At 37.2% G+C, this 27,279-nt stretch overlaps 1 protein-coding gene across 4 annotated transcripts in view; it reads right to left on the bottom strand.

Moving 5' to 3' along the window:
- Window positions 1-705: 705 nt before the first annotated feature.
- FRMD3 (FERM domain containing 3) overlaps window positions 706-27,279 on the bottom strand; it is a 136,373-nt gene continuing 109,799 nt past the window's right edge. For 3 of the 4 annotated variants that reach the window (XM_039567276.1, XM_010403702.4, XM_019288440.3), the window contains 7 exons: window positions 25,980-26,068; window positions 23,663-23,726; window positions 22,570-22,658; window positions 19,065-19,139; window positions 18,452-18,520; window positions 15,164-15,285; window positions 706-4,137 (listed from right to left, as the gene is read on the bottom strand). In XM_039567276.1, the coding sequence (XP_039423210.1) occupies window positions 3,542-4,137; window positions 15,164-15,285; window positions 18,452-18,520; window positions 19,065-19,139; window positions 22,570-22,658; window positions 23,663-23,726; window positions 25,980-26,068 (1,104 nt within the window). In that variant the 3' untranslated portion in view covers window positions 706-3,541. The remainder of the gene's footprint in view (window positions 4,138-15,163; window positions 15,286-18,451; window positions 18,521-19,064; window positions 19,140-22,569; window positions 22,659-23,662; window positions 23,727-25,979; window positions 26,069-27,279) is intronic. The other variant, XM_039567277.1, reaches the window with a different exon arrangement.

Raw genomic sequence — 27,279 nt, 5'->3', positions numbered from 1 at the left:
AGCAGGATTCTTACATTAAAGCAGGAACACAACCTCTTTTGAAAGCTGTATTATAACCTACATCATTTTAACTGAATAAATAGGTCTATCTGTACTATATAGTCCTGTTCTTTTACATTCTTGATTGACAGAGTCTATTTATATTTTGGCACTTTCTATACAGTACAGTAATATCTTCATCTAAATGTTTTATGTGCTCAGGAACTAGCTTCTGTTTCTCTTAGCTCCTGACAATTATATTCAATTGCCTCATTGCAGACTGTGCATTTCTTACTAAATACTTTTACTCTGTCAGAGCTCCAAATCAACTCAATCTTAGAAAGCACAGCTTTTCCTACATAACATTCTAGCCAGACCTACCTCTGAAAGGTTGCAGCCATATGTCCACTGCCAGGGCCTGACTGTAAAACCAGCCTCTCAGTTCTTATTCTGTGTCTATCAATTTTATCTCAGGACCCCAACTAACTCTTATGTGGTAACCAGGAAAATCAATATTTTCTTGGTAAATGAGCCTGAAACCATGTTAATAACATCTTATTTTAAAGTACTTTTTAGTGTCTCTCCAGCTGATAAAGAAAGAATATTATATTAAAAACAGTGTAAGAGTTGTAAGAAATCTGTACTATACTACATTCCAAGTACTTCTTGACAAAAATTATTATTTATAGAAAGTCTTTCCTCGTAAGAAATGTCATAACTGCAGAAAGCTTTTCTCCAGTGTAATTTTATTAGGGATTCCTGCCATCATATCAACATACAAAACAATTAGGATGTTGACATATAGAAATGTGAAATTCACTGTACAAAGATAAGGCTCAAGTTACAGGTATATTTTCCCCTTACACTCCATGAAACAAAACCATATTTAATTCTTCCCAGAGTTGTGTTTATAAATGTTAGACAAACCACGAAATCGATTTCAAGTACATAACATTTTACAATATAATTCAAGCCCAGACAGAAATACACAATATTGTACCTACAGACACTCCATAATCCAAATCTGTCATCTTTACTAATTAAAAGCTGCTACTTTCTCTGAATGTGCCCAGCCATATCCTTCTGTGTATGACATGGTCCTGGCCTTTAAGGCTCTCATGACTTTTAGTTAAATTACTTTGATAGACCAGAGCATACCAGGAAGGAAGGGGAGAATTTTAGAAGGCCAGGTCTGAATGTATGCATTCATATGTGCACACACACTTGCATTTAACCCTCCATAAAACTTCACTGCACTGCACAATTTTTGAGATTATGTTCTCATGCAACTGATCTATTTTCTGATCAGAGTTAAATCAAGCATCACAATACTCCTACTTCTGGGGTGCTGTAATTCACAGGGAGAAGACTAGAGTATCTAACTTTTTTTTTAAGCAATAATCAGACTTTATGGGAGATTGAATGGAACCATGTCATCACAGTCCAGCAGCATGTCTGCTCTCACAGTCTTCACCACTGAAAACACCTTTCCTGACACCTTTGTTTAGCAACAATTCATTTACCTGTTAAGACCAAGTATCTACATTAGTTCACTCTCCATTTCTATTAGGCTGAATGATTATTACCTCATGGGAAAGGATCATTTAGCTGCAAGTAGCACAGGAAGAAATAGACATTAAATAACTAATCATTAATGATTCTTCTGGGAAAGAGATTAGCAAGGACAAACAAAGACAATAAAAAACCACAGTTGTTTAATTTAGTCTTTGTTGAAGGGGAGATGAATAGCAATCCAAAAGTTTTCAGCTGAGGAAAAGAACTCCTAAGTCCCGTAACTGTTCTGTCTTTTAAAAACTGGAGAAGATTAGAAGGGAAGGAGAAATCCTCTATGAAAATTGCCATTTTAAAACTAGACACTTGCAAAGGCTTACATGAGACAACCAAGCAAAAGATATTCCCTGATATTGAAACAAAAGGAATTTATTTAGTAGGAATTAGACATGTGATTACAATGTGTTAAATGCACATCTAATAAAATAGCTTCAAATATGTCTCCAATTCATAGATGTCTAAGCAGGAGAAAGACTCTGAAGCCAAAATTCAAGTTCCTTAATTTAAATATGAAACAAGGCTGCACTAAGATTGTGGGAGAGGAGCAATAAAAACTTTCTTGTCATAAATACAACCTCTGTGCTATATTTGAGGGCCTTCAAATGTTCTCAGCATTGACAAGATTTTACGTAAGTATATTCTCTAAGCTATGTTGGAATACCTTTAGGCATACAAATCCATGTTACACAAAACAGCATTAGTTCTTGTAACAGGGCTCATAATAACAAGGAAGGAGGGTAAGTATGCTGCTATATGTGAAAGGAAGTATATTAGTATGCACAGAAAATATGTTGTCTTAGAGATTAGTCATAAAGGGCATCAAGCATGAAAATGCATCTCTTAAAGTGTTTAAGCCTTTAACTGTGAGCCAGTAGATTACTTTTATATCAACTGTACAGCCTAATGCTTTGCTTTTAAAAAGAAATATGAAAAACTTGTTCCTTTTTCACCTTTTCCTCTTCTTTATGGTTTTTAAAAGTAGGTCACTCACCTACTGATTTAGTTTTGGGTCTTTTTCTTTATTTTTTTTTCCTTTTTTCTTTTTTTCTTTTTTTTTTTTTATTTTTGCTACTTATTATTATTGTCTCCCATTATGTACAATAATCTACATTTAGACTGAAGACTCAACCTCTTTCTAAACATAGTTGTACTATCTTGTAAAGACTTTCTACAGAACTGATAAAGTGGAAGACAACCTGACAGATAAGAGGAAGGATCATTTCATTTCTGACCAATTCCCCAAGCTTTAGAGCTGTGCCTTTCAGAAATTCTTTCGCGTACTTGCTGTCCTTTCACCTCCCCTAGGCAGCCCCTACTGAACTTGAGTGAACTTCCTGTGTGTTTCCCAAACACAGTGCCTTTGTATAGAGCTACGATAAATTAATTCGTTCTCCAGCCAATAGCTTAAAAACAAATAATTGATAAAACACTAAAAACGTCCTACATGCCTCTCTGCATTATTCTTACCAATGTGTACATTTAAATAACATCGTAAGTTGTCTTTTACTAAAAATTTACCAAAATATTTAAACACATAAAAAGGTAAAAAAACAAACAGAAAAACAAACAAAAACCAAAAACCCAGCATAAACATTGCTTGTATAGGCATTGGTTAGAGGCGATTGTTGCACTAAGGAGTATATTCAAAAAAGTTTTCTTTCAGTATCATCAGTTTTAGTGTCATGGATTGAAAGGTTAAGGACAATGAAACTTATTGTGACCCTGTCTTTTATAATGTAATAAACGAACAGGAAGTCTGAAATGTAACTAAAATAAAGCTTCTTTTTTGTTATTGAGAGGTGACGGTATACGTCTGTAACTAAAACGGCAATTTTAGTATGTAAAGGGAACTTAAGACTCTGAAGAGTCTGGAATGAAATCTGTACATGAAGATATAAAGGCCAACAGATGGGCCCAGGGACATTATGGAAAGCTGTCACTAACTGAAATTTTGAATATAGCCCTTAGTTGTATCATATTCATGTAAAGTTTAAAAGCTGCCCAGTATATCACGGATGAAGTTTATTTTGCAAGCCATCCACTGCCTAAGGGGGCAGTAATATTCAATATGAAACTGCTGAAACTCCGGCGTCTGACGGATTTCATGAAGGAAAGAGATTTGAAGGTCCGACTCCAAGAGAACAAGGAAAAGGGGGAACACAAACAACAACAGTCCAAGGCCTACAAGAAAAAGTCTGGAGAAACTCTTCACAAAAGCATTCACCTCTATATTGCCCATTAGAAAGTCATAGCTCCACCTCAGGGCTCTCCGAGCTTCTTTCAGTTCTTCCTCCTCTGCAATTAAAAATGCGTTTTCATCTGCTTCAAGTTCCTCAAATGAATCAGTATCATCTTTCTCATTCTCTGCTCTTGGACAGGTATCAAAAAGCATGTCAATCTCATCATCAACAGGTGTAGGCAGCAAGCTGGCACTTGGATTGTATACCAGCTCTGAGATGGTTAAGGGTTCCTCTTTCATCTTCTCTTCCTGTTCAATGGCAAGATCAACATCCTCCCCAGTATCCTTTACTGGAGAGCTTGAAATCACGGGTACTGAAATCTCCTCTTCCTTTGGCAGTTGGATACCTGGAAAAATGAGATTAAAACAATGATACTAAATTTCTCGCAGCCTGGTGGCAAAATCAACCTTCCAATAGTATCTAACAGATGTCTGGAAATAAGATTCTGCCATAATTTTTCATGTTAAAACCAGACTGTCCACAATTATCAAAAACTGGAAAAGTTTTTTGAAGAGGGCAGTATCTTTACAACGCTGCAGTACATCAGATCTGCTTATGAGGGTCTGATGCAGCTATCAATGATAATAGTCTAGTGCTAAGCAGAGAACAGAGCAGCTTGTTTTCTACTGGCAATCTGACTTCTGGTATAAATTAATACCTACTACATGTGTGAATTGGTGGTCTTTGGTGTATGATAATAACAACAAGAACTACCCACCCTCATTTCTTTGAGATGAATGTGTGGTAAGATAATAGCTAAGGTTGAGAATAGAGCATGACATTAAAAAGAGGCAAAAAATTATCATGAAAATTCATGTTAACAGTAAAATAGCAAAAGGAGAAGGTTAACACATTATATGAGAATTAGATATTGTTGAAACAGCGTTCTAACACCCTCACCTGTTAAAAAAGCTCCTTCTCATGTCTCAATTTTTTTTCTGCTCATCTAGTTCTTCATCTCTTTTCTCTCTCCTCTAAATTTCTCTCTCCCCTTTACAAAGGAGACTTTATGACACCATTCTCTGCTGAAGCTCTCTCCTCTCAAAATTTACTCTCCTTTTTCCAGTCTATCTCTAATGTCAATAAGTCTGCAAAGAAGTCTGGCAGTTTACAGCTACATCAATACTTCAGTGACTGCTATTAGTTCTCAGTTGCAGGAGTGGAAGGGAGGACATTCAGGCAGAGACCTCCATTACAAAATGATGTTAAGACACTTCCTCGTGGAAATTTCCCTGTTTGAGTATTCAAAATGGCCCAGACAGATCTCTTCCCCTGTAATTTATCTTTTCCTTGCTGTCTAGGCCTCACTGGCCATTCCTCCAGGTGAGGTTTCACATTTTTGCCAAATAACCAAAAAGACCATTTCTGCTTCCTTTCATTTCATCACTGAGCAAGGCAGCTTGGGGTTTTATGGGCATCTGACATTTTTTTCTTCCGGAGCTGGCTGGTCATATATTCTCATGGAGACAGCCCATTACCAGGGAAAGAGAGAGAGCAGGAGATTTCTTTCCAGCAGCTAATGTGCATAGCTGAAATGAAAACTTGTCCTCAGTAATTATTAGTTCAATAATCTAAGTAGTTTAATTTTTGTAAATTTAATTTGACTTCATGGCTAATAATTCCTTGCCTCAACTATTCTGTCCTCTCTTACCACAGCCAATTTAGAATTTCATCACATTTCAGCATGAAACATGCTTTGTTCTGGAACTTGACTGTCTACACAAGTCTATACATTAAGAAATATACTTGCCACAGTCATCAAGAGGAGGATACAAACCGCCTGAAACTAGACACAACAGTGTATGAACACTAAGAAGTGAGAACAGATTTGGGGGATATTTCTCCTAAGCATGCTGTAACAGAAGGTAGTGCTGGATCATCAGACTGTACTCAGTTACTTGAGAGTACACCCATGACACCTTAAATTACAAAAGGCAAATGTTTTTAACTCTGGAGCCCAACATTAAGCATCTAAACATACCTTTATATACACAAGTACTACAATTTGATTTTCAAATGTGCTATTCAATTATTCTTAATATGAGTAAAATTTAAGCTAAGCCACTTACTAAGACATTTCAATATGGTTTAAAGCACCTAATTTTACTCTCCCAAATTTGAGAAGTCTGGCCATAGGCCACTCTACACCAGCTTAGGTGCAAGGTCAGTAATACATCTTCATCATGTTTCTCATCATAGAGAGGACAGCTGAAGCTACAGCAAAGAAAGGTCACCCAAATTTATGATTCTTGAGCCTCCTCTTCCTCCCCAGAGTAATTTCCAGCATGCATAAAATACTTAGTGAGCATGAACAACAAATATCATATTAACTTTCAAGAAAACTGTATTTTTCTCAAATAACTGGCAAACTTCCAACTTTGAGATTAACCTGTTGATAGAAGGCAACAGAGGAACCTTTCCGTATCAGAGTTTTCTGAAGGCTTTGTATTAAAATTGTAATGTGCTACAGTTCTGAAGCATACGTCTAATTTACATTCCACTATTTAATTTCAACTGCTAAGAAGAATTTTCAACACCTTTATTTGTTATTTAAACTTACCAAATCAAAATAACTGCATTTTACATCAGTCAAATACTAGTGTAAATCAATATTTGAAAATTTAGAATGAGCATTAAAGTTTGCTGCTGCAAACTCATTTTATATTTTAAAAGATTGAACATATAAAGTTGTTCTTTTTGCTCCTTCATATTCCCTGTAACACCACAACATTTCTTAAGTCAAGGACTGAAGAAAGAACAGGTTATTAACCATGGTCAACATGAATGATTCCAACAAAGTTCCAGTCATGTTGTAATATATAAGTAAGTATGTCAGGCCATTCATATTTTGATGGTTTCAAAAGACATAACTGTAAAATCATTATGGCACATATCACTTACAAAGCTTGTGCAGTCCTAAGAACAGAACATTAAAGTACCAAAATTCAAAATCATTCCTCAGTACAATGAATGTTCCAGTAGCACAAATTTTAGAGAGAAGAAAGTCTTTCAGATTTTTTACTTTTCAGTTAGCCCTCAAGAGAGCCAGTTATCTGAAGTAAAAATATCAAGTTAAAAGAAAAAATTCCTCAAAATATTCTGAAGGAAAAAGAGAATATAAAAGTTAAAGCAAACACAACTCCTAGTACTCTTTAATTATTCTACAACTCTACTGCAAATCCTTTGCTCCTATTCATATATAAAAATTATTTTGCTACTATCTTTAGAAAGCTATCATTTTGTATCACTTGTTGGCAAGATTTTGAAAAGTCTAGTATTTCTTTAATAACCTTTAAAATTTATGTTGTGCTTAGATTTAAAGGACTGTAAGTTGAGAATTAATTTATATTTGAGAAGAATCTCTTCTTTCCATTCTTCAAATTATATTCTTACCAGCAATTTACATTCCATAAATCAGAAACTTCTAATACAGATTACTGGAATATCAGGTAAATAAACTCAAATTTATTTCTTATATTTCCACAGCAAAAGTTTGCTGCACTTCTCTGGCAACTGAACAAATTCTTCAAAGCCAGAGATCTTGTTATCCTAGCTGAAACTCAGTATTCCTCTTCCACCAGATACTGTGATAGCTCCAAACCAGGAACATAAACAGCTGAATAAAACGTGAGATTACTGCGGTCATCTGCTGTGAACATGAACGTGCAAGAGGTCTGGCATAAAAGTTGTCAGCTGCTAATATTTCTATAAGGGCCAAAACCAGCAGCTGAGGATTAACAAGATGAAGGTCAGCTCTAGGTCCACCGTTCTTAAGAAGCTGCAGTTGCTGGAAATACAGCACCCCAGAAAAATGTATCATCTGCTTATTTAAAAATTCAGTTCACACACTGTCTGTTGGCCAGATATCCTGCACATGGCTTTTCTTACTAGAAACAGAAACACAGTTACACACCTGTAATGGCCTTTTATATTGGAGAAAGGAACAAGTGTGAATACATCCTCATTTTAAATAGAGAAATGGAAAATTAGATACAGTCCAGAGAGAACAGTGCTGGGAACACTACATACATGCATGTAAACAAAAAAGGCCAACCAGGCTGCAGTTAGGACAAATCCTTCCTGTCCTTTTTACTTCTTCCTCTAGAAATATTGTCTATCCTTTGCTCATTTTCCATGTGGACAAAATTCATTTGTACTATGAAGAGAATGACCTTTCAGAAGGAAAGACAAGGTGATTTTGTCACATGAGCAAAGTGCCTGAATTTTCACAAAGAAAATGTAGAAAAATGAGACAGACTCTAGAATTGCACTGAATTTAAATATTTCCCTGCACAGGATCTACATCAAGCAGGATTTGCATCACAGCCAGACCTTCTGCCCTCAGAAACAAGTCACAGATTTGTACCATACCCATATCCCGTGCCAATAAAAGACACCTGTTATAGCTTTGCAAGGAGAGTTAATCAATGACAGTTTATAGTAAGTCCTTTTTAGGCAGTGACCTGGCTTTTCTGCTGGCCTTTATTGTTTGCTTTAGTCTAATGGGAACTTCTAGAAGCAAGTAAAGCCCTGTCCCAGCTGCCAGTTCACATGAGTTGCATGTTTTGCGGCATTACAGCTTGCCTCCCAGCTGTGTTGTGTGTCACAGTGTTTAAAGTCATGGCTACTACAGTCACAGGAGGCCACTGCTCTTCTTTTCACACCCCACAAAAGTCACCCAAAGCACAGAGTACAGAAGCAGAGCAGTGCATGCTGCACAATAGGCATTCTGGGATGCCTCCCTTCGGCCTAAAAGGAGTTCAACCCAGAGCAGTTGATCCCCATCCAGAAACAGGATTAAGCAGCAATAGGACTGAAGGAAGCATCAGGGAGAGAGAACTGTGTATCGTGGGAGCAGGAATGAGAAGGCCATGTACATCTGTCAGCAGTTCAGAGAAAGAAGGACCTGGTGGTGGGACTGCAGTGACTCAGTGTCCAGCACCACACCGAGGACAGCGAGGCTGAAAAGAGCTGAGCACTGATGTGAAAGCTTAGCAGAAGGGCAAGTGGGACATTTCAGCATTCCCACTCAGCTTGGGTGACCTCTCCTGGCACAAGCCAGTGTTGTTCTGAAGTGGTCGCAATGGGGTTCTCCCAAGGAGTCACGTCCCATGTCAGGAGTTTTGCACAAGCTAACTCCAGTGCTTTGGTGCTGGTATACATAATTTATATGCTAATATATATATATATTTGCATGTGTACTTCCAAAGGAACAACATACTATGAACAGGACTGCAAAATCAAGGTGTTTAAGAACCAATGCAATCCCAACATACAAATATCTTATGATTGGTGTTACTATATTAAACCAACAAGATGTCTTGCATCTATTTGGAGCCAGTATTTAACCTCTGAGATGTAAGAGTACAAAATATATATCAATAATAATGCTTTTTCAATTTTGCTACTATTTTTGAATTGAGACAATTAGATGCATTCTCATTGGTTTTCCTGAGTGGTGAACTCAGGAAAAAGAAGCAAAGGCAACCAGTAGCTGTTCCTACTCAGAGACAAACCACTGCAAGAAGCAGTTTCTCCTATATTTAATGCACTTACTGCTTTCTTATTTTCAGATACAAAAATAGTAAAAATATTCTAGTCTTTGCCAGAACTTTCTTTGATAAAAACCCATTTCTGAAATGAATATTCAATACAAAAATTTAATATAGGTTAGTAAAAACTGAAATCATTCAACCTATAGATGCCAAAGTATCAAAAGCAAACAGTGCCACAGAAAGCATAGAAAAACAAATTTCAAAATGGCTTATGATATTAAGGAAATGGACATATTTATTGACAGAGGGGCCAGTGGATCACTGGCAATGGGATTTCCTAGAAAAAACCACCACTGTGCTGTCCAGAGCAATACTGAATGCTTTTTTTTTTTCCTTGGATTGCACTTCTCTTGTGTGTAGTGAAAAAGAGAGCTAAATCAGACTCTGCCCAAGCTGCACCTTCCTCCACCAGCCCTAGTACTATTATTCAGTATATGAAATTATTTCGTATCTAGAAAAATAAAACAAAGAAAGTTACAGTCTGGAAAATGTATGGAAGTAAAAAGCTGAGCTGTCTCAACTCCTATATTCAGCTCACACTCAAAATCTACTACCTTCTAGTTTAACAACGATTTAGTTGCCATAAATCACTACAGTTTCAAAGTATTCCCCTCCACCTCAGTCCCCGAAAAATACAAAGGCAAATTCCAGTCCCCCATTTGTTACCAATTAACAAGTAAATACACAATTTTCTGTTAGATAAGGTAACAAATTTAAGTTTTTTCTCATTCATTCTCTATTTGCGACTTTGTTCCCGTCAGTAATTTGTCCTTATTCTCTGCTGTAGATGTCATTTACAGTACAGTTCCTTTCCAAAGGAAAACTATTAACATAAACTAGGGGAAGAGGGTTTAAAAAAGGGTTTGATTAAAATAAATGTAAATTTACCAGCCCTTCTGGCTGTGATCTTGGAGCCATGCCGCAGTAAACGAATGCACACTTCCTTGTTGCAGTGGTTAACCATCCGCAAATGAATGCTTCTCTTGGTTTGGATTTTTACAAGACATTTCACCATTTTGACTGTTAACTCCTCTTCTCAAAGTCTTGTAAAGGCTCTATCCATACCAGCTTTGACCTTTTATTCACTCGCCACTGAGTTTTAAGAGACTAACACAAGTCGCTCTCAATGAATCAAATGACAAGCTTCTAACATGGCCAACAAAAATATCCCAGTAGGGAACAGAAGCAGAGGTTATTTTTAAACATTTCCAAATGCCTCATAATGTACAATACAAACTTTCACAGCATCCTTCTCAGTTAGCAGTTGCTAGTATAACAGCTGAACCACACACAGAGGCATAAAAATATCTAAGGCACCAAAACATAGAGCAGATTAAAAAGACGCCAGGATTCATAGTCCCTTTTTCACAGAATAAATTACACTGTTCCATTATTTTTCTAAAAGTCTTTAATATTGCCAGTAATATAAGTTCCCCGTCACTGCCTGGGAATTATTTGTGAAACATGTAGATGCAATGGAAAAATCTGATGTTGTACTTACAAACCTTAGTCACAAAGCAAACAAGTGAGATGAAAACATTCATTACTATCCTAGAATTAAAACTGACCGGCCCATGTAAAAACAAGAAGAGAAAATTTCTGAGACCAGGAAAAAATTCCCTCTTTACATATGTGCTCCTGTTCCCACTTGTGGATAATAATTGGCCAGATTCTTGTCCACCAAAAAGAAGTGTTATTTCAAAAGGCTAGGCTGTTCCCTGTTCCTGTCCAGCAGAGATATGCAGGTTCCCAAAAATCATGATGCACCTATGCTGGTTTGCTCCAGCTGGGAGCTGGAAGGCAACCACACACATAGCATTACACTATGCTAGTGGGTAAGAATCTCTTTCCAGGTACACCCAAGCCACAGAGAAGAGATAAACTGGAAGGAGTGCACTGGTGGGGATGTAGTCTCTCAGTTCCCAGAATATTCATCTGTAATGTTTATAACATGTTGGGCTGAGTCTTCCTTATCTGACATCCTTGTTCCCTTTGTACCAAAAAATCAGTGATGTGCATGCAAATATGTGGGAAAGAGAGGGGTGGGGGAAGGAGTCCTGCAAACGTATATTTTACACCTGGCTATTTCTGCCACAAAAGACATCTGCTTCAACGGAGCTTCTAGAAAGCATTTTTATGGTGTCTCTTCCCCACACAGCCTGTATAGTACTAACATCCGGAAGACGTCCTGTTCACTCCTTCCTCTGGCAGAGCAAAGATTTCTCTCTTCCTTTCCTTCTCTGCAAGCACTTTCTTGTGGGTGTGAGGAAAGATCAAGTACCCCTTTGCTTCATATCCCCATTTTGTCACCCCATCAAAAGTAAGATTCTGTCTTCTTTTCTCACTTTTATTCTTGTAACTGTTGTAGCAACCAAAACAGGATCATTAAATCCTAACTAAAAAGGGTTGACTCTTCATTGTGTACATGGCTACAAAAACTGGAAAGCATGAATTCTTACAAAAAACTAAACACCAAAGTATTCAATACAAAAAGGAAGGCCTATACAAGGACACAAGTGTCAGCCAGACAAGGTTATGAAAGATTTCTAACATTTGAAATATTTCCAAATGCCTCATAACATACGTTAAAAACTTCCACAGCATCCATCTCATCTAGCAGTCGCTAGCATAACAGCTGAACCACACAGAAGCATAAAAATATCCAAGGCATCAAATCTTAGTGCAAGAGAAAAAAAGGCCAGTGTGTTCCTGCATACTGATGTTGAGAAATAAAATCTATAATTTATGTTTCATGTTACCATGCTCATGCAAAAGAGAAATGACTGTGTTAATTTCAAATTGCTCCCCATAGTTTTATCTACACACAACTAAGGGAGAAATGTTAAAATCTTACAACTGAGTCTGAAACGCCCTGTCTGTACCAACTCTCAGCAAGAGACTATCTAAAAAATTAAAAATAGTTGTACCTACAAAAGCTCCACATGCCGCTCCTCTACAACCAAAGCTTACAAAGATGAGAACACTGACAGAGACAGACAATTAGACTGATGGCAGCAGGTGTGTGCTCATTCCCATAAATAGAATCATTAAGGTTGGAAAGATCATCAAGTCTAACTGTTAACCCAGTCCTGCTGTGTTCACCACTAAACCATGTCCCCAGGCGTTACACCCACACGCCTTTTGAATGCTTCCAAGGATGTGGATTAAACCACATCCCTGGACAGTTTGTTCCAATGCCTGACCATCCTGGCAAAGAAATTTTTCTTATATCGAAACCAAACCTTCCCAGGTACAATGTGAGGCCACTTCCTCTTGCCTGGGAGACAAGGCCAATCCCCACCTGGCTGCACAATCCTTTCAAGCAGATGTAGAAGAGTGATAAGGTCACCCCAAGCCTCCTCAAGACTAACCACCCCAGGTCCCTCAACTGCTCCTCGTAGGACTTGTGCTCCAGACCCTTCACTGGCACAGGTGCCCTTCTCTGGACACTCTCCAGCACCTCAATGTCTTTCTTGCAGTGAGGGGTGCAGAACTGAGCACAGGATTTAAAGTGCAGCCTCACCAGTGCCAAGTAAATCTCAATTCTTGCTCCACATGTAGTTGAACACATTATGTTTCTTGTAATACTGCTATACAGATTCTGTGGCTGCCTTCTTTTACCATCTGATTTTGGTGAGACAGTTTACTGCCTGTCCTGATCACTTGGCAACTATTTTGCAGGTGGTAGCCCATTGTCTCTGGATTTTCTATCACAAGATGGTATCACATCACTTATTTGAGTAGACCAATTTTTTAAAAAAGGCAAAACCATACCTTCTCCAGTCACAGGATATTAATGTGGTTTTGACGAAGTGATGAAAACTTCTTTTAGGTCACTTGGTATTTCTGTACTCAGATTTCATGCACGAATTATTTATCTGATAATATTGACTTTTACCTTTCGAACAACAAAAGTGTAAGAATGTTACACTGGGCTGAGACATATACAGAGATGTACCAGGCTGTTTAAAGCCTGTAGCACATTAATAGCAGTTTCCCAAAGCACTTGTGTCAGCCTCAGGGCTGGATGTCTCCCCTCTCCCCACCTTCTGCTCATGCCCTTACCCCAGCGACACAGCTGACCCTCTTGATGAGCCACTCAAAGGTTCAGTCAGGCAGTAATAGGACACTGCACAGTTAAGGGGTTTTGTTTGGTTTTAGGTTTTTTTTTTTAGTGTGGTTTGCTGTTGTTACTGGGTTTGGTTTGGTTTTTGTTGTTGTTGCTTTGAATTTATTTTATTTACTCTTTTTTTTTTAACTCCTTCTCCCAGTTCACACTGGTGTGATTAGTGCTGGTGTAACAGAGAAGGTGAGAATCCACAGAAGTGGATGTTGGGAAGAGAACCAGCATCACTCTCAGAGAGCTGTGAGATCAGGTCAAGCTGCAATTTGATAATATAGCCAAGTGTTGTGCAGGAAAAGACTGTAAAAGTCTTAATACCGTTACCTTAGCAGCTGGTGATATTTAACTACATATAAAATATTCTACAGGAAACCCACCAGCAAATATTTCTATTAGCTCATCTTAGTAACAACAATCTGTCTGACTGAAAGGAAATGTAATTTTCAAATTTATGTAACACAAACATTTAAAACAAGCACTGTCTGGTGAGCATATAGCAATAAGTCACCAGTTTCCAAAAATGAATATCATTGCCTAGAGTTGTAAGTGTGGTTACAGGAGTCATACACGTAGCAAGCTGTTGTTATTCTGCCATGGTGACAACTGCCCAGAGGAAACACAGTGGTGGTGCTTGGCTGTGAGAACACAAATTTTCAGATACAAGTATTTCACAGCAGAGGTAAACAAGTAAAAGCTGTTAAAGCTAACAGCTGCTACTATGATTATCATAAGGTATGCACACAGACAATATAATTCACCTTGTTCTTGCTACATTCAATGTCAAAACTCTGAAGAATGAACAAAACATGTTCAGACAACTCCTATATAATGAAATTGGGACATACTCCCATGAAAGTGAAGATACTCAGCTATTTTCTGTTTCCCGTTAAATGATCAAAACAAAGCAACAGAAAATATCATATTTCCCAACCTCTGAAACAATTACCTCACTACATCTCAAGCAAGAACCACTGTCAGGTTTTGTTTGATTGGCTTCATTTTTATTAGGAAGAAGGCAATTATTCTCATTTAAGCTGGCTATGATGTTCACATTGTTGTTTGTAGTGACCATATCTCAAAAAGAAAGGTGTTCAATGTGATATTGAAAATATCAAGAAGTAAAGAAATACATGGAAAACCTCATTCTACTAAATAAATTCAACCTGATTTTCCAATAACATCCCTTTTTGTCAAGGAAGATAAATTAACAGAAGATCTTTCCAAGCTAACCTTCAAATAATGTGCTTTTTTTTGTCAAGGAAATTAAATTAGCTGATAGTTTTTCCTAACGCTAAAGCAGAAAGAGAGAAAGAAATATAGAAGTAAAGGGAATCAAGAAAAACAACATACCCAGCAGTAAACTGCCAGTTTTCACTCCTGAGTAACTGCCAACACCATTTAGGAAAAGGTGCCATGTTGAGATTATTTATTTCCTAAGATTCTTCTGCCTGACAATCTAAAACATTTTTTGAAACAGAAATCAAATAGCAGTAACTTTCTTCACAGTGTATCTCGCATAAGGCTTATGCACAGTTTCTTGAGATAGTGATCATTTCCAAGTACAACATGCAGAAGCTTAATGATGTATTCCTGATGAAAATTATTAGATTTTTTTCCATACCCCTGAGTCAGTATTACACCTTTTCCCATATTCTTTGTATTAAATATTAGCAGGAATTGGGTAAGTGACTCACCTTCATCTAAAGGAGCCTCTTCCTCCTCACAGGGAGAAGGAAGGAGAGGCTGCAGAGGTTCCATGTTGATTATGAGTTGCTTGTTCAAGGAGGGAGAGCTGCGACTCTGGGTAATACAGGTTCTAAAAGAACGGGGAAAACAGGGTCAGTTTGCTTACTGGAAATAACTGCAGTGCAGTAGGTTTCATCTCAGAATCATTTTGCATAAATAACTAGGCCTTGAACTGTCATAAAAAGCTCTACACATCGAATGCTGCTTTCAGCTGTGTTATGTTGCACCCTCCACAGATGTAAACATTTCAACACCTGAAGTGTGAGAGAGGTTTTGTGTTGGTTTACCTCCTTTATGCTGCCTGCGTTCCTTTCGTCTTAGGCAGGATTTCAATGTGTTGCTCCTCTCCACAGTGCATAGCAAACACTAGTATTTGGATTCAAGGAAGGGGAAGGTTGTTCCATTGCCTCCAGAACTGGATAAAGGATTTGTTACAGTTTGAGCACCAAGGATCAAAGACTAAAGCAAGAACAACTGTATCCCTGTGCTTTACAGATACAGAGTGCTCTCGCTCATGCCCACGCACCCCAGATGCTGCCTCTACACCATGCCTCCCTCCAGCACTCAGGCTGGTGTTCTTTCTTGTCTTACTTCACTCTAAGAGGCTTTCCTGGTAGCAGGTGTTGAATATGCTCTGGAAAGTTTTAGGAATGCTGTTGATCTTCTTCAGTCATGATGTTTATTAGCCTCAAAATATATTACTGAGAATGTAAAATGGTTCATTTGAATACATTATCTAGGATTTACATGATGCAGGCCTGAAGCAACAGTCCTGCAATAAATCTTTACCATTATGTTATAAAATGTTTACTTTTGACAAAAGCAAAGATAAAACGGGACAGTATTCCACTTGACTTCAAATGGTATATAGATATAGTGCTGAAACTTCACAAAATGCATTTCACCTTTGCACAAAGGCTCAACTTAAAATTCCACATAAACAAACTAAACAAAGTTTAGTTTTTTGACTCTTGCAAGTCAAAAGGTGGAACTGTGCATTCCTGAAGATTTAGGGAAACTTGGGACACAGATTTCCAACTCTTAACACACACTACATGTCAGTTTATATTCTGTGGGAATGAATAAGCTTTCTTGCTCAATTGACATGATTTCTTGTGCCATAACACATGCCCAAAGATATTTGTGTCCTCATCTGCATTCTCTGAACACTCTCTAATAACTATTTGGTTTAAACTTTCTCTCTACATAGAAGGTTTACACTCAGATTATTGTAATTATAGTCACTCCAACCCAATGGTAAATCCATAGGCTTTTTATGCAATCCCCGAATCTTTGTGCTTGTTGTAAAAAGCACAAAGCAACTCCCAAAATATGAGTTGTGCCTGGGAGCACCCATAGGTTTCTAGTCCATACTTATTTTCAAAGATGCCTCCTTCAGGCATGCCTTGGAAGCAAAATATTAAATCATTCATTATGTGTTTGTCAGAACTTGCCACTGCATTAATCCTGCATAAGTACACACTCCAACAGATTTTCAGTACACAGTGCTTTAAATGTAATCTCCAAACACAAAGATACTGAACAGTACCCTCCTTCCAGCTGCAGGTTTCTTTCTTTATGCAGCCATGGTACAACTGAATTGACATTAAGGGTGAGGGCAACCAGGGAGAAAAAAACTCTATATATATTTAGATATATAGATATACATTTACCTTCAATCAGATATTTTTTCTACATGTTTTTCTTCTGAAAAGCCACCATCTCCTATCTCCAAGTCCTTTTTCACAGGTAATTTTTTTAAAACATGCTTCTTTTTTTGAGCTGAAAATTTTCTATACTTTTTACGGACTTGTGCTTTTAGAAGAATTGATTGCCTCTGCCTCCCATTTCACAACGTGAACTATTAAAACACCTGAAATCATTAGACTATTCCTTAGTCTTTCTAAGAAACTGAACCTGGAGCTATTGAAAATGCAAGCTCTGTAAGAAGGGTAATGATAAAAGGTATGCATTGCTGTTTATGGGTGTTAAATCCATATGATGTTGCTTTATAAATTTATTTGCTCTCTGATCTGTTTCTTTATGTACACTAAGTTTTAAAGGATATGTTTTAAATACTTCTAAATATAGAAATCAAAGAAAAGCAAAATACAAGACGAAAAATAATTGCATGTGAAAATCTTTTCTTACGCTGGAAAAAATAAACCTCTTGGAAAGTAGGCAATAGTCTATTTCCCAAAGTGAGCAATTATTCTCATTTAAAATACATGTGTGTGCCCAAGAATTCTATACTGCCTCAATGATGCACCTATATTCTGTCTTCTGTGCTCTCATTTAACATATTCTAGACCTTCACTTATCCCATTTTAAAATGTAATCTGGAAAAATATGTTTGAAAGCATGTCTGTATGGCCCAACTATTAATTACATACTAGGGCTGCACAACATATTATAAATATTTACTGCAAATATATTCCCACCCTTTAGTAAAGACAATCCACTTTTATCTCAAATATAGACAGAATAGCAATATTCAATTAAAAATAAACAAAGCACACTCTCCCCCCAAACATGAAATCTCAATAGAAATAGGGAGATGGTTGTAGAATGCTCAGAAAGTTAAGTAAACTTTTTTTAAACCAGGTTTTAAATAGTTTTCCCTGATGCCTCCTTCTTTTCTGAAGTGCTTTAATCAGGTTCTTAGGAATTTTTACTGCCACTACAATGAGTGATAAGGACCTGAAAGCATTAGTTTGCTTGCAAAACCTAGCTGCTTATTTCTTACAAGCCAAATTTTCCTCCAAAAAAAAAGATTCTCTAATATTATTTTCTCTTTACTGAATGAACTTCATGCTTTTTAATCTGACTGCATTATGGAAAAACTATCAAGTACACTTTGAAAAATACCCACAAAACATAGAACCAAAAACATTCAAAACCAAACAGAATCTAGGAATGAAATTAGAATGTTCTTTAGTTTACATCATAACACAAAAAAATAATACAAGTTATCTATCTGACTGATTAATTGAACTCAGTTTCAAAGAGCAGAGTTTAGGTTCTCCTTTGTAGAGATGATTGTCATTATTTTGTAACATTGTCAGACATATATTCCCTAAGGCCTGCATGTGCAATTGTGGAAGCTCAGAAAGACAGCCATTGCACCTGACAGTAAAGGAAAGAGAATATTTCTATGGAGAACAGTATCTCTATAGAGAACAACTATTGTTTAGTTCCCTAGTCCTCAGACTTTAATACTGAATGTCAAGACATACCTGTGAACTTCAGGAGGTTCCCTCTGGATTTTAGAGCTTGCCTCCACAACTTCTTTGGCTACTTTTCCACTGCATTAAAAGATGAAATAAATAATCAAGTAAATGCTAAGATACATGCCAAGAACTACATTAAGTGTGAACAACTAAGTTACATTCAAGAAAAAAAGAAAAAGGAAAAGAATTGCTATAAAGTGCAGACATAATGTCCCAGAATAAAATTGTGCTATTTGCCCAAAAATTTACCAGAGAAAAAGCAACCTTTTGCAGTAGAACACCACAAGTGGGACTGGACTGCCTCTTTATCTCACACCTGTTTTAGAGCTGCCCAGCTGCAGGGCCATACAATTTCTGCACTCATTACACATCCTTGTTTTTACAGAAGTTGCACCAAAAGTGGAGCTGTCTGCTGGTGAAACTACTCTTGACAGAAGTGCCTGTGTGAAAACTCCTGTTTACTTTTTAAGTGACACTAAAGAGGCAACAGAAATTCTTTCAAATATTGAAATGAACAGACTCTTCAGCAGGAAAAGCCCTGAATTTTCTATGAGTAATTACTGACATTTTCTTACTTTTAGAAATGGTTTACCATGAACAAGAAAAAGCAAACACCCACCTATATCGGAATCTACTGCCTTTAAAAAATATCTTGCTGCTGGACATTGTCTTGATCTGACTGGATTTTGCATACCTTGAAGAAAAATAACAGAGGCTGTCACCTTTTTGAGGACATTATAAGTAAAAAATAAACAAGGCAAACTACAAGCTTTGTTATTTTTATAATAAAGTAATATCCAAAAATTGATCTTTCCAAATTTTTAAGGCCTTTATACAAAGTAGACTATGAAGCACACATGAAATCATTCAGACAGCACAGAATGACTGAACAAGGAACAAGTGATTGTCATGATAACAAGAAAATTAAATGCAGACGCTGTATCTCTATGAATTTTCATTCACAGCATGAAGGAAAAAAGACTATACCAAAAGCCCCTGGGACATGTGTTCTAATACCACCTTGTTTGTGGGAAAATATGGCTATTTCTGCTTTTCCATGAGGAAAACAAAGAAATAATAAAGATAACAACTTGTCTCCCAAAGTAGGTGCTTTTCTAATATCTCTATTCAGCCAATTTCTTAGTAGCCTACATCATATCCTACTGCTTCTTTGTAATCACCAAGCACACAGCAACCTTTTATCTCAGTCTTTTATAAGATCATGGAAGAGTACCTCACACATGCTGTTTCCTTGATGTTCTCTTGAAAAATGGCAAATTGATTCTGTATTGAGTCTCTCATTCCCAGACCCTAGTAAATAACTTTCTATGATTAATATCTACTTGAATAATCACAACAGTGAATCCCGAACCTGGATCAAGACAAGACTAAAGCTCTGTTTTTCAAAATATGTCATGTGATCACGACTTTACCTTAAATTCCAAGTCTCAAACTCTTCTAGGAACAGGAGAGGACCAAATTTAATTAAGGCAAAGTGTCATTACCATGAATTACTTACACAATCTGACTATGTCTGCTCTAATCGTATTAGAATACCTTGTTGGTATTATGCAGATATATATAAACAAATGGATGTATCTAATGCTGTTAAGTAACTGGCAGTCCCCACTGTACAACTCTATTTCTCTGAAATGTGTGAAAACATTTCCTGTTTCAAAATTACTATCTTACGGCTTTAGATATGGATAGTTTTGGCTTCAGTTTCATGTTTGGAGGATTATTGTTATTCTTCTGCACTCTGCATATTAAACATTACTATTTTCCAATCTATTGTTCAGGTCCCCATCCATTGAATAATATTACCAATCTTCATTTTATTAAAGAAGTCCTCTTGAAAGACCCACCAAAATTGAAACAGGTGGGAAAAAATTTAAGCAATCATTGTTAAGAAATAACTCGACTCACAAACATAATTTGGAAAGTGAAAAAAAATAAATATAGATGAGAGAAGCAGCAAGGAACACACCAAAGTCAGAGAAGAATGAGGGGGAGGAGGTGCTCCAGGTATTGGGGCAGATTCTACCCTGAGGCCGGTGGAGAAAACTGTGGGGAAGGAGGCTGTCCCACTGCAGCCAAATAAAGAGCAGATATCCCCACTGCAACCCATGGCAAACCCTGTACTACAGCAGGTTCACATGGTGTGAGGGAAGCTGCAGCCTGTGGAGAGCCCACACAGGAGCTGGCTCCAGGCAGGTGCTGTGGCCCATGGAGAGGACCACAAGATGCAGCAGGTATATCTGAAGGACTGCAAGCCCATGGGAAGGACCCATGCTTGAGATATTCATGAAGGAGATTGGGGTAAAAAAGTGTGTAAGAAGGAAGGACCAACAAAGAGAAACTCCCCATCTCCCTGACCTGGTCAGAGCAAGGTGGACATAGAGGAGTCAGAAACGAAGGAGTAAAGTTGAGCCTGGAGTTGAACAGGGGAAGGGTGGTTTTAGTTTTGTCTCCACTGACAATTTGAAATAGAGTGAAAAGGTAAGAAACAAATTAAGTTAAAAGTGGAAATCATCTCCTATTCCTTATTTATTTCTTGTAACGTAAAATGAAACTACTCAAACACCATGCAGTATTTTCCAGCTTAAGTCTATTTCTAACAGAAAATGCTTCTGGATATAAGCCTTTATATATAGACCATATTTAGACTTCATATAGTCTCAAGTCAAGTCTGTTTTGCCTGTGACAGTAATAGGCAAGAAATCTTTCTCTCTTTATCCTAAGCTATAAGATATTTTATCATATTTTTTTCCTCTTGACCTGTTGAAGAGAATGAATGAATGAGCATCTGGGTAGGCAACTTGCATCTAGCCAAGATCAAACCTCCTAAACCATGTATTTGTGATCAAAACCTAAATAATTAATATCACAGCTGTTTAACAACAAGAGCAGAGAGGTGATATTCCTGTGAGTCTCACTGAGATATTTTTACATTGAGCTAATTTCTACTCAAAGAAATTACTAATTTCTCTTCTTCAGGTGGAAATCATCTCCTATTCCTTATTTATTTCTTGTAACGTAAAATGAAACTACTCAAACACCATGCAGTATTTTCCTACTTAAGTCTATTTCCAACAGAAAATGCTTCTGGATATTAGCCTTTATATATACACCATATTTAGACTTCATATAGTCTCAAGCACAGTAGATGTTGGCATAGAGAATTGACAGATGTGTTGTGCCAGCTCCTGCTTCCTGTTCCTTCACTGAATATGTCGATTGGATAGATTGCATATTACTGTATCAGAGTTGAAACTAAAGAGGAACTCTTCTCCAAATTAAAGCAGGTCATTAACATCCAAGTTAGAAGACACATTCTTCCTACTTCATTTTTATTTACCCTTACAGCAGCCCCCTGGTGTTGCTATGTGCCAACACAGAAACAGTAATATTTATAAAATATGTGAGAGGCTGTAAGGAAACACTAAGTAGCAAGAATAAAACCTACATGCCTAAAGGGAAGCATCAATAAACAAATCTAACGAAGCCAGTGGAGGGCAAAAAGAATGCAGAAGAGTTTTTAATGAGGAATTATTATCACGTTCCCTTTCAGGGAATAGGGAGGTAAATAGTACTTTTTGCTGTTGTTTTTTGTCACTTTACAGGCTTTTTATGTTTAACAAGATCACAGGTATCTTTCAAAATGTATCTAAGAACATTTTCTTCCTTAAATCATAGAACTGTTTATTTTTCAAGCAGCTCTAACCAAGCCTTGGATTTCAAGTGGAAGAACAAACTACCTCCTGGCAGAAGAGGCCAGAGACTCAAGCCTAACAGATTGTTTCCTTCACTCTCAAGATATTCCACAGCAGGGCTAAGATTAACAGCGATGTTCCCAGACACAAGTGCAGTACTGTGTCCATTCATTATCTCACTACAGAGCAGCAAAAACAATGTGCTAGAGCCAAAACCCTTCTGTCTCATTTAGATTTTAAACAATTTCTAATACTGGCTTGAAGTGAATTAATATCCTCCATTAGCTTGCATATTTTCTGTTTGCATTTTGCATTCTGTTAATTAAATGAAACATTTCACATTGTACATTCTACTCACATTCACTCGTTTTTTTTACTTTTAGTATGGTTAGTGACTTTGGGTGTACATACTTGTAAAAAGCCTGGTTCTCCACCCCACACTTCCAAAGATGCTTGCAGGCTGCTGGTGTAGAGGTATGGAATGACAGCACAGCCTTCTTCTAAGCGCAAGGAAAAGAAAGCAAATGAAAGCAGTGAAAATGCTGAATTCTCAAAGATAGGAATAGCTGTACCCAATGGCATCACCTTTAACCACATAAACTGAAGACCAAGTTTTCCCGTGTAGCGTAAATCTGTGGTTCACCCACAGATGTACAATCCACCCATAACTAATATTTAAACTGCCCAGCCAATTTTTTCAGAGACAAAAGGAGATGCTTTGAGGGGGCCTGGAACAGCATATGTACAAGTGGCTTTTAAAATAACTGTATAACTGGTCAAAAACAAAGGAGGGAAGTCTCTGTGTTCAATATTCTACATCACACTGTTGCTGCACTGCTTACCATCTGCCTCTCCCTCCTCCCTACCACTTGATATCCTACCATCAAAATTTTGCAACCACACAAGCAGTCCTGATACCTCTAACATTATTTCTTTCCTTCATTTTCTTTCCTCACCTCCATTCAAAACCTTAGACTATATCACTCTGACCTAGGGAAAGAACTGATTGTAACATGCTGTAGCCAAAAGCTTCTAGGATTTTAGTGAAAAAAGTGCAGTGGTAGGACTCCTAACCATATGGGACAGACCTTTTCAGCTGACCAAGACTTGAGGACACAGCTGTGATTACCCAAAAATACCTCACATGGATCCAGGTACCAATGCTTACTTGACTTTCAGTCATATACAGACATCTTCTATATTTTAGAGTGGGTGGGTACAGCTTTAGCACTTTAAAATAAATTAAAGCTTGACTGCAAAGGCAACCAAAATCATGAACAATCCACGTAGCACAGCATGAATATTAAGTGAGAAATGTCTCAACCCTTTGCAAATTAGACACTTTTTTCCAAAAGGGCAATATTCACATTCATTCATATTCTATATTTTAGTTACAATATGAAATACAATTATTGATTATTTAGAAGTTTGTTCTGTTAAAAAATAGGTTGTCCTATACAATCTTTATCAAATAGAGGAGTTCTGTAAAAATATTAAACCTAACCTCTTTCTGAGCTCCAAACACATAAAAAGTCTTCCCTTCAAATTTCAGTTTATAGACATCACACCTAGAAAGAGAAAAAATATTTAAATATAGGAAAAAAAGATAGATCTACAAGTAAGAAAAGTGACTAACATGCAAGTTTCCCTGATTACCAAAGTCAAGCAGGCTATCAAATGACAAAAGGCCTCAACAGGCCTTACAAGTTTTAGGATAAAATCATTTAATAGTCTAAATTTTTTAGAGTACATAAGCCCAGAGTATTTCTTTTGCATCCTTATCTACCTTCAGAGAATTAACTTTGTCTGCTGGAAAGTGAAGAGGAAATTAAAGGTAGACAGAAGATTATATTTGCACTGTGTTTATGACACAGTTTGTAATTCCTCTTACGTCTTAAAGTCTTACAATGTCTATTGTAATTAAATTGAGGGAAATATAAAGTTGTTTTATCTATATTTATTTATGTGGGGCTTCATATCACACATGTGGGTAACTGACTATTACAGAACACAACAAGAAGAAAAAGAAAATGTTTGACAGCACTTGTTATAGAGGGGCCTTACAAGTTACAAAACCTATATCAAAATTTAGTTTAATCAAAGTTGAGCTCTCAGTCTTCATATGGAATAACAGTGCACCATAAAAAGGCAATGTGATACCTCTGCTTAAATTTTAATGGAATTTTGTCATTACCAGAGTTAAAATGAGACACCACTGTTTTTCATAAACTTCCCTAAGGGTTTTGGATGTCAGAGTTGAAATAGGAATAATCTGGAGGCAAGGACAATGTATACCTGACATTTTATAACAAGTTTTCCTGTTACATGTGAAAAATGAAAATCATTCCGGTTGAGAAAGCTTTTACATTGAAAAGAAAATCTCAAATACAAATTTGGATTTTTATTGTGTAGTGCAAATTTCAGCAAAAATTAGTTACAGCTACTAGCGCTCAATTCTAGGCCTCTGAAACAGAAGAAGCAGTACATACTGTTCAGATAAATCTCACCAGACTGACCTTCCAAGATCTACTGTAACACTGAGACAGTTATTGGCTTCTCCTCTATCACTGCTTTTTTTTTAATCTGGTTTACGTATTAGTGCACTTAATAAATATGCCTAGATCGCTAGGAGGACACATTAACCTCAAATAACAAGAAAAGCGAAATGTTGTGAGATTCATTTCCCACGGGATGGTGGACGCGTGCTTGGCAAGTACAACTCACTCCTCAGTGTGCCATAGACTGACATTAAAGTTGTATTTTCTTTATGCCAAAACCACAAACCACTGAAGTACTGTGACCACAGCTACCTGCAATAAACCCTAGGGAGTGTAAATCCAGGATTGCAAATGGATGGCTTTTGACAGGCATGTCCCCAGAGCTCCATGGGGAACTCAACTGTACGGACAGGACTACACTGACTTTACACTTCCAAGGATTTCAGGTTATTTGACACTCAGAGGAGTTTCTAGAGATATGCAGCAAGCAGCCCAGCTTCACCTTTTTTTCACCTTTTGCCCATCTTGATCCCACAAGACAGGCTGAGAGCTCAGAGATGGAACACTCACACCTAAGTAACTGATGTTGGCATGCATGTAGCAGCCGGGCTAAAATGAGATTATCAGTGTCTAAGCATAACCGGTCACTCTGCACCACCCTGCTGAGGGTGTGGCCAGCTGCTCTTAACATCATCTGCAGGAGCTCAGTTTTACCTCTTCCTCAAATGTGGCTGACTGAGGCTAACCAGTTAAGTGCAGGAATACAAAGAAAAAGCAAAACCAGGCAAACCAAGGACAATTGCATAAGTGCCCATTTCTTAAAAGTAGACACTAAAAAAGTAAAAATTCAAAGGCATTCTCACGTCCTCCTCTGCTTACCAAATAAGTTCTTTTATAATTTTCAAATTGAGGATAATTAAATGAGGAAATTGCAATATTTCCAAGAGCCAAATAAAGATGAAGGTGGAATTGTAAATTATTCCAGACCTCTCTGCCAATATACCTCACTGGTGATTTACAGCATAGCTGAAAAATCAACTTACTCAGTTTTAGTATTTGTAAATTATGTTGACTAATGCACCCTGTGGCATAATTTTCATTGGGAGTTGAATGAGACCAAATTTGGTTTTGTCATTGTTGTTATCATTGTAGTTGTAGTTGTTGTTATCTAAAATCATTTAAAACAGAAGCACGATGGGGCAAGAGAAATAATATTCACATGGTTCTCCTTGGAGATAACAAATGCAGGTGAAGATGGTAGGAAGAGAACACAGAGGAGAAGATACGCTTATTTATTAAGATATTCTTACATCATATGCTTACCATTTTAATAAATGAATTCTTTTATTCCCCTGGAAAACTACAAATCCTGCAGCTGTGAATCCTAAAAATGTAGTTGTCCCGAATGAGTCCTTGAAAGAGAAAAAGAAACATAACTTTCTCCTCTGAGGTATTTCTTACTGATAGCATAAATTGTTACTCCATTCTAGATTACCCCTATTTTGTTTTCTGTTTCAAAACAAGTTTTGCCTTCAAATTTTACACTTCTAAAGAAAAGGACTGCTCTTGGCAATACAGGCCTCATTTATTTCTAGACATCTAAGTGTGTAACAGCATCTTATGCTTTGTTTCCAACTACCTGTAGCTGATGACAACAGGGACTCCTTAGGTAGACTTACCAAATTTATTGCAAACATATTTGTGTGTATGTCCCATTCTTATCAGGAGGACTAACTACAAACCAGGGATTCATATCTGCTTCAACACTGATATTTTTTAATATTTCACAATATATTGTTCCTCTGCAAGCTGTGTTGGAAATACTGCTGACATCAGACAGCATTTACTACTATAAGCTTCTGTTTTGTACTCAAGTACTCCTCAGTACAAACTAGAAGATATAGTGGTACTTGCCTTGCAAATAGAAAAGACAATTTTTAAAATTCAACTCCACGATGAAAGTTCTGGCTTATCATTTTTGATTAATGATTGAGATTAATTTTATATTAACTGGATTTTGTGTCCATCCCAAGTTCTATACCTTCAACTTGCTAAAGGTAGTCAACTTTATTATGCTTTATGGTTCACCAACAAAGTAAAGGGGAACAAAAACAAGGATGGTTCTGGAGTGGCAGCCACAGCACCGGAAGGAGCATGTCAAAAGGGGCCAGCAAAGAACCTTGCTTTGCAATCACTGCCAGAAGATGGACAAATTTTCCTTAAGCATGGGTGATGAACCTGTGCTTGTCACCTACACTACAAGCCCTGCCACACAGGTAAAGAGAAAATTCTGAGCCAGTTATGCCTCTAAGTGCCAACCTAAGTCTCTGGGATGCCTTTTTAAAATCTGCAGTATAGTTTCAAATAAAGTTTACTACATCACTGACTTCACCGAGCTCTGAACCAGACCCTGTCTTTCACACAGGAGCACCATTCTTGACAAAGTATATACAAAATCTTACGCAGTTTTACATTATAGCTGACTGCTTAAGGGTGCTCACCACCAGAACAGCTAACTGAACTGTAACATCTGTCCCAGCAGATGAGATAATACCCTAGCTACAGCAAAAGCAGCAGTTCAAACACAAAGCAAGTCACACTAAAGATAAACACTGCAGATTAT

The sequence above is a fragment of the Corvus cornix genome, chromosome Z (genome assembly GCF_000738735.6).
Source record: "Corvus cornix cornix isolate S_Up_H32 chromosome Z, ASM73873v5, whole genome shotgun sequence".
Lineage (NCBI taxonomy): Eukaryota > Metazoa > Chordata > Aves > Passeriformes > Corvidae > Corvus > Corvus cornix.
Note: the sequence above shows the minus strand (reverse complement) of the source record. Positions and strands in the feature narration are given on the sequence as shown.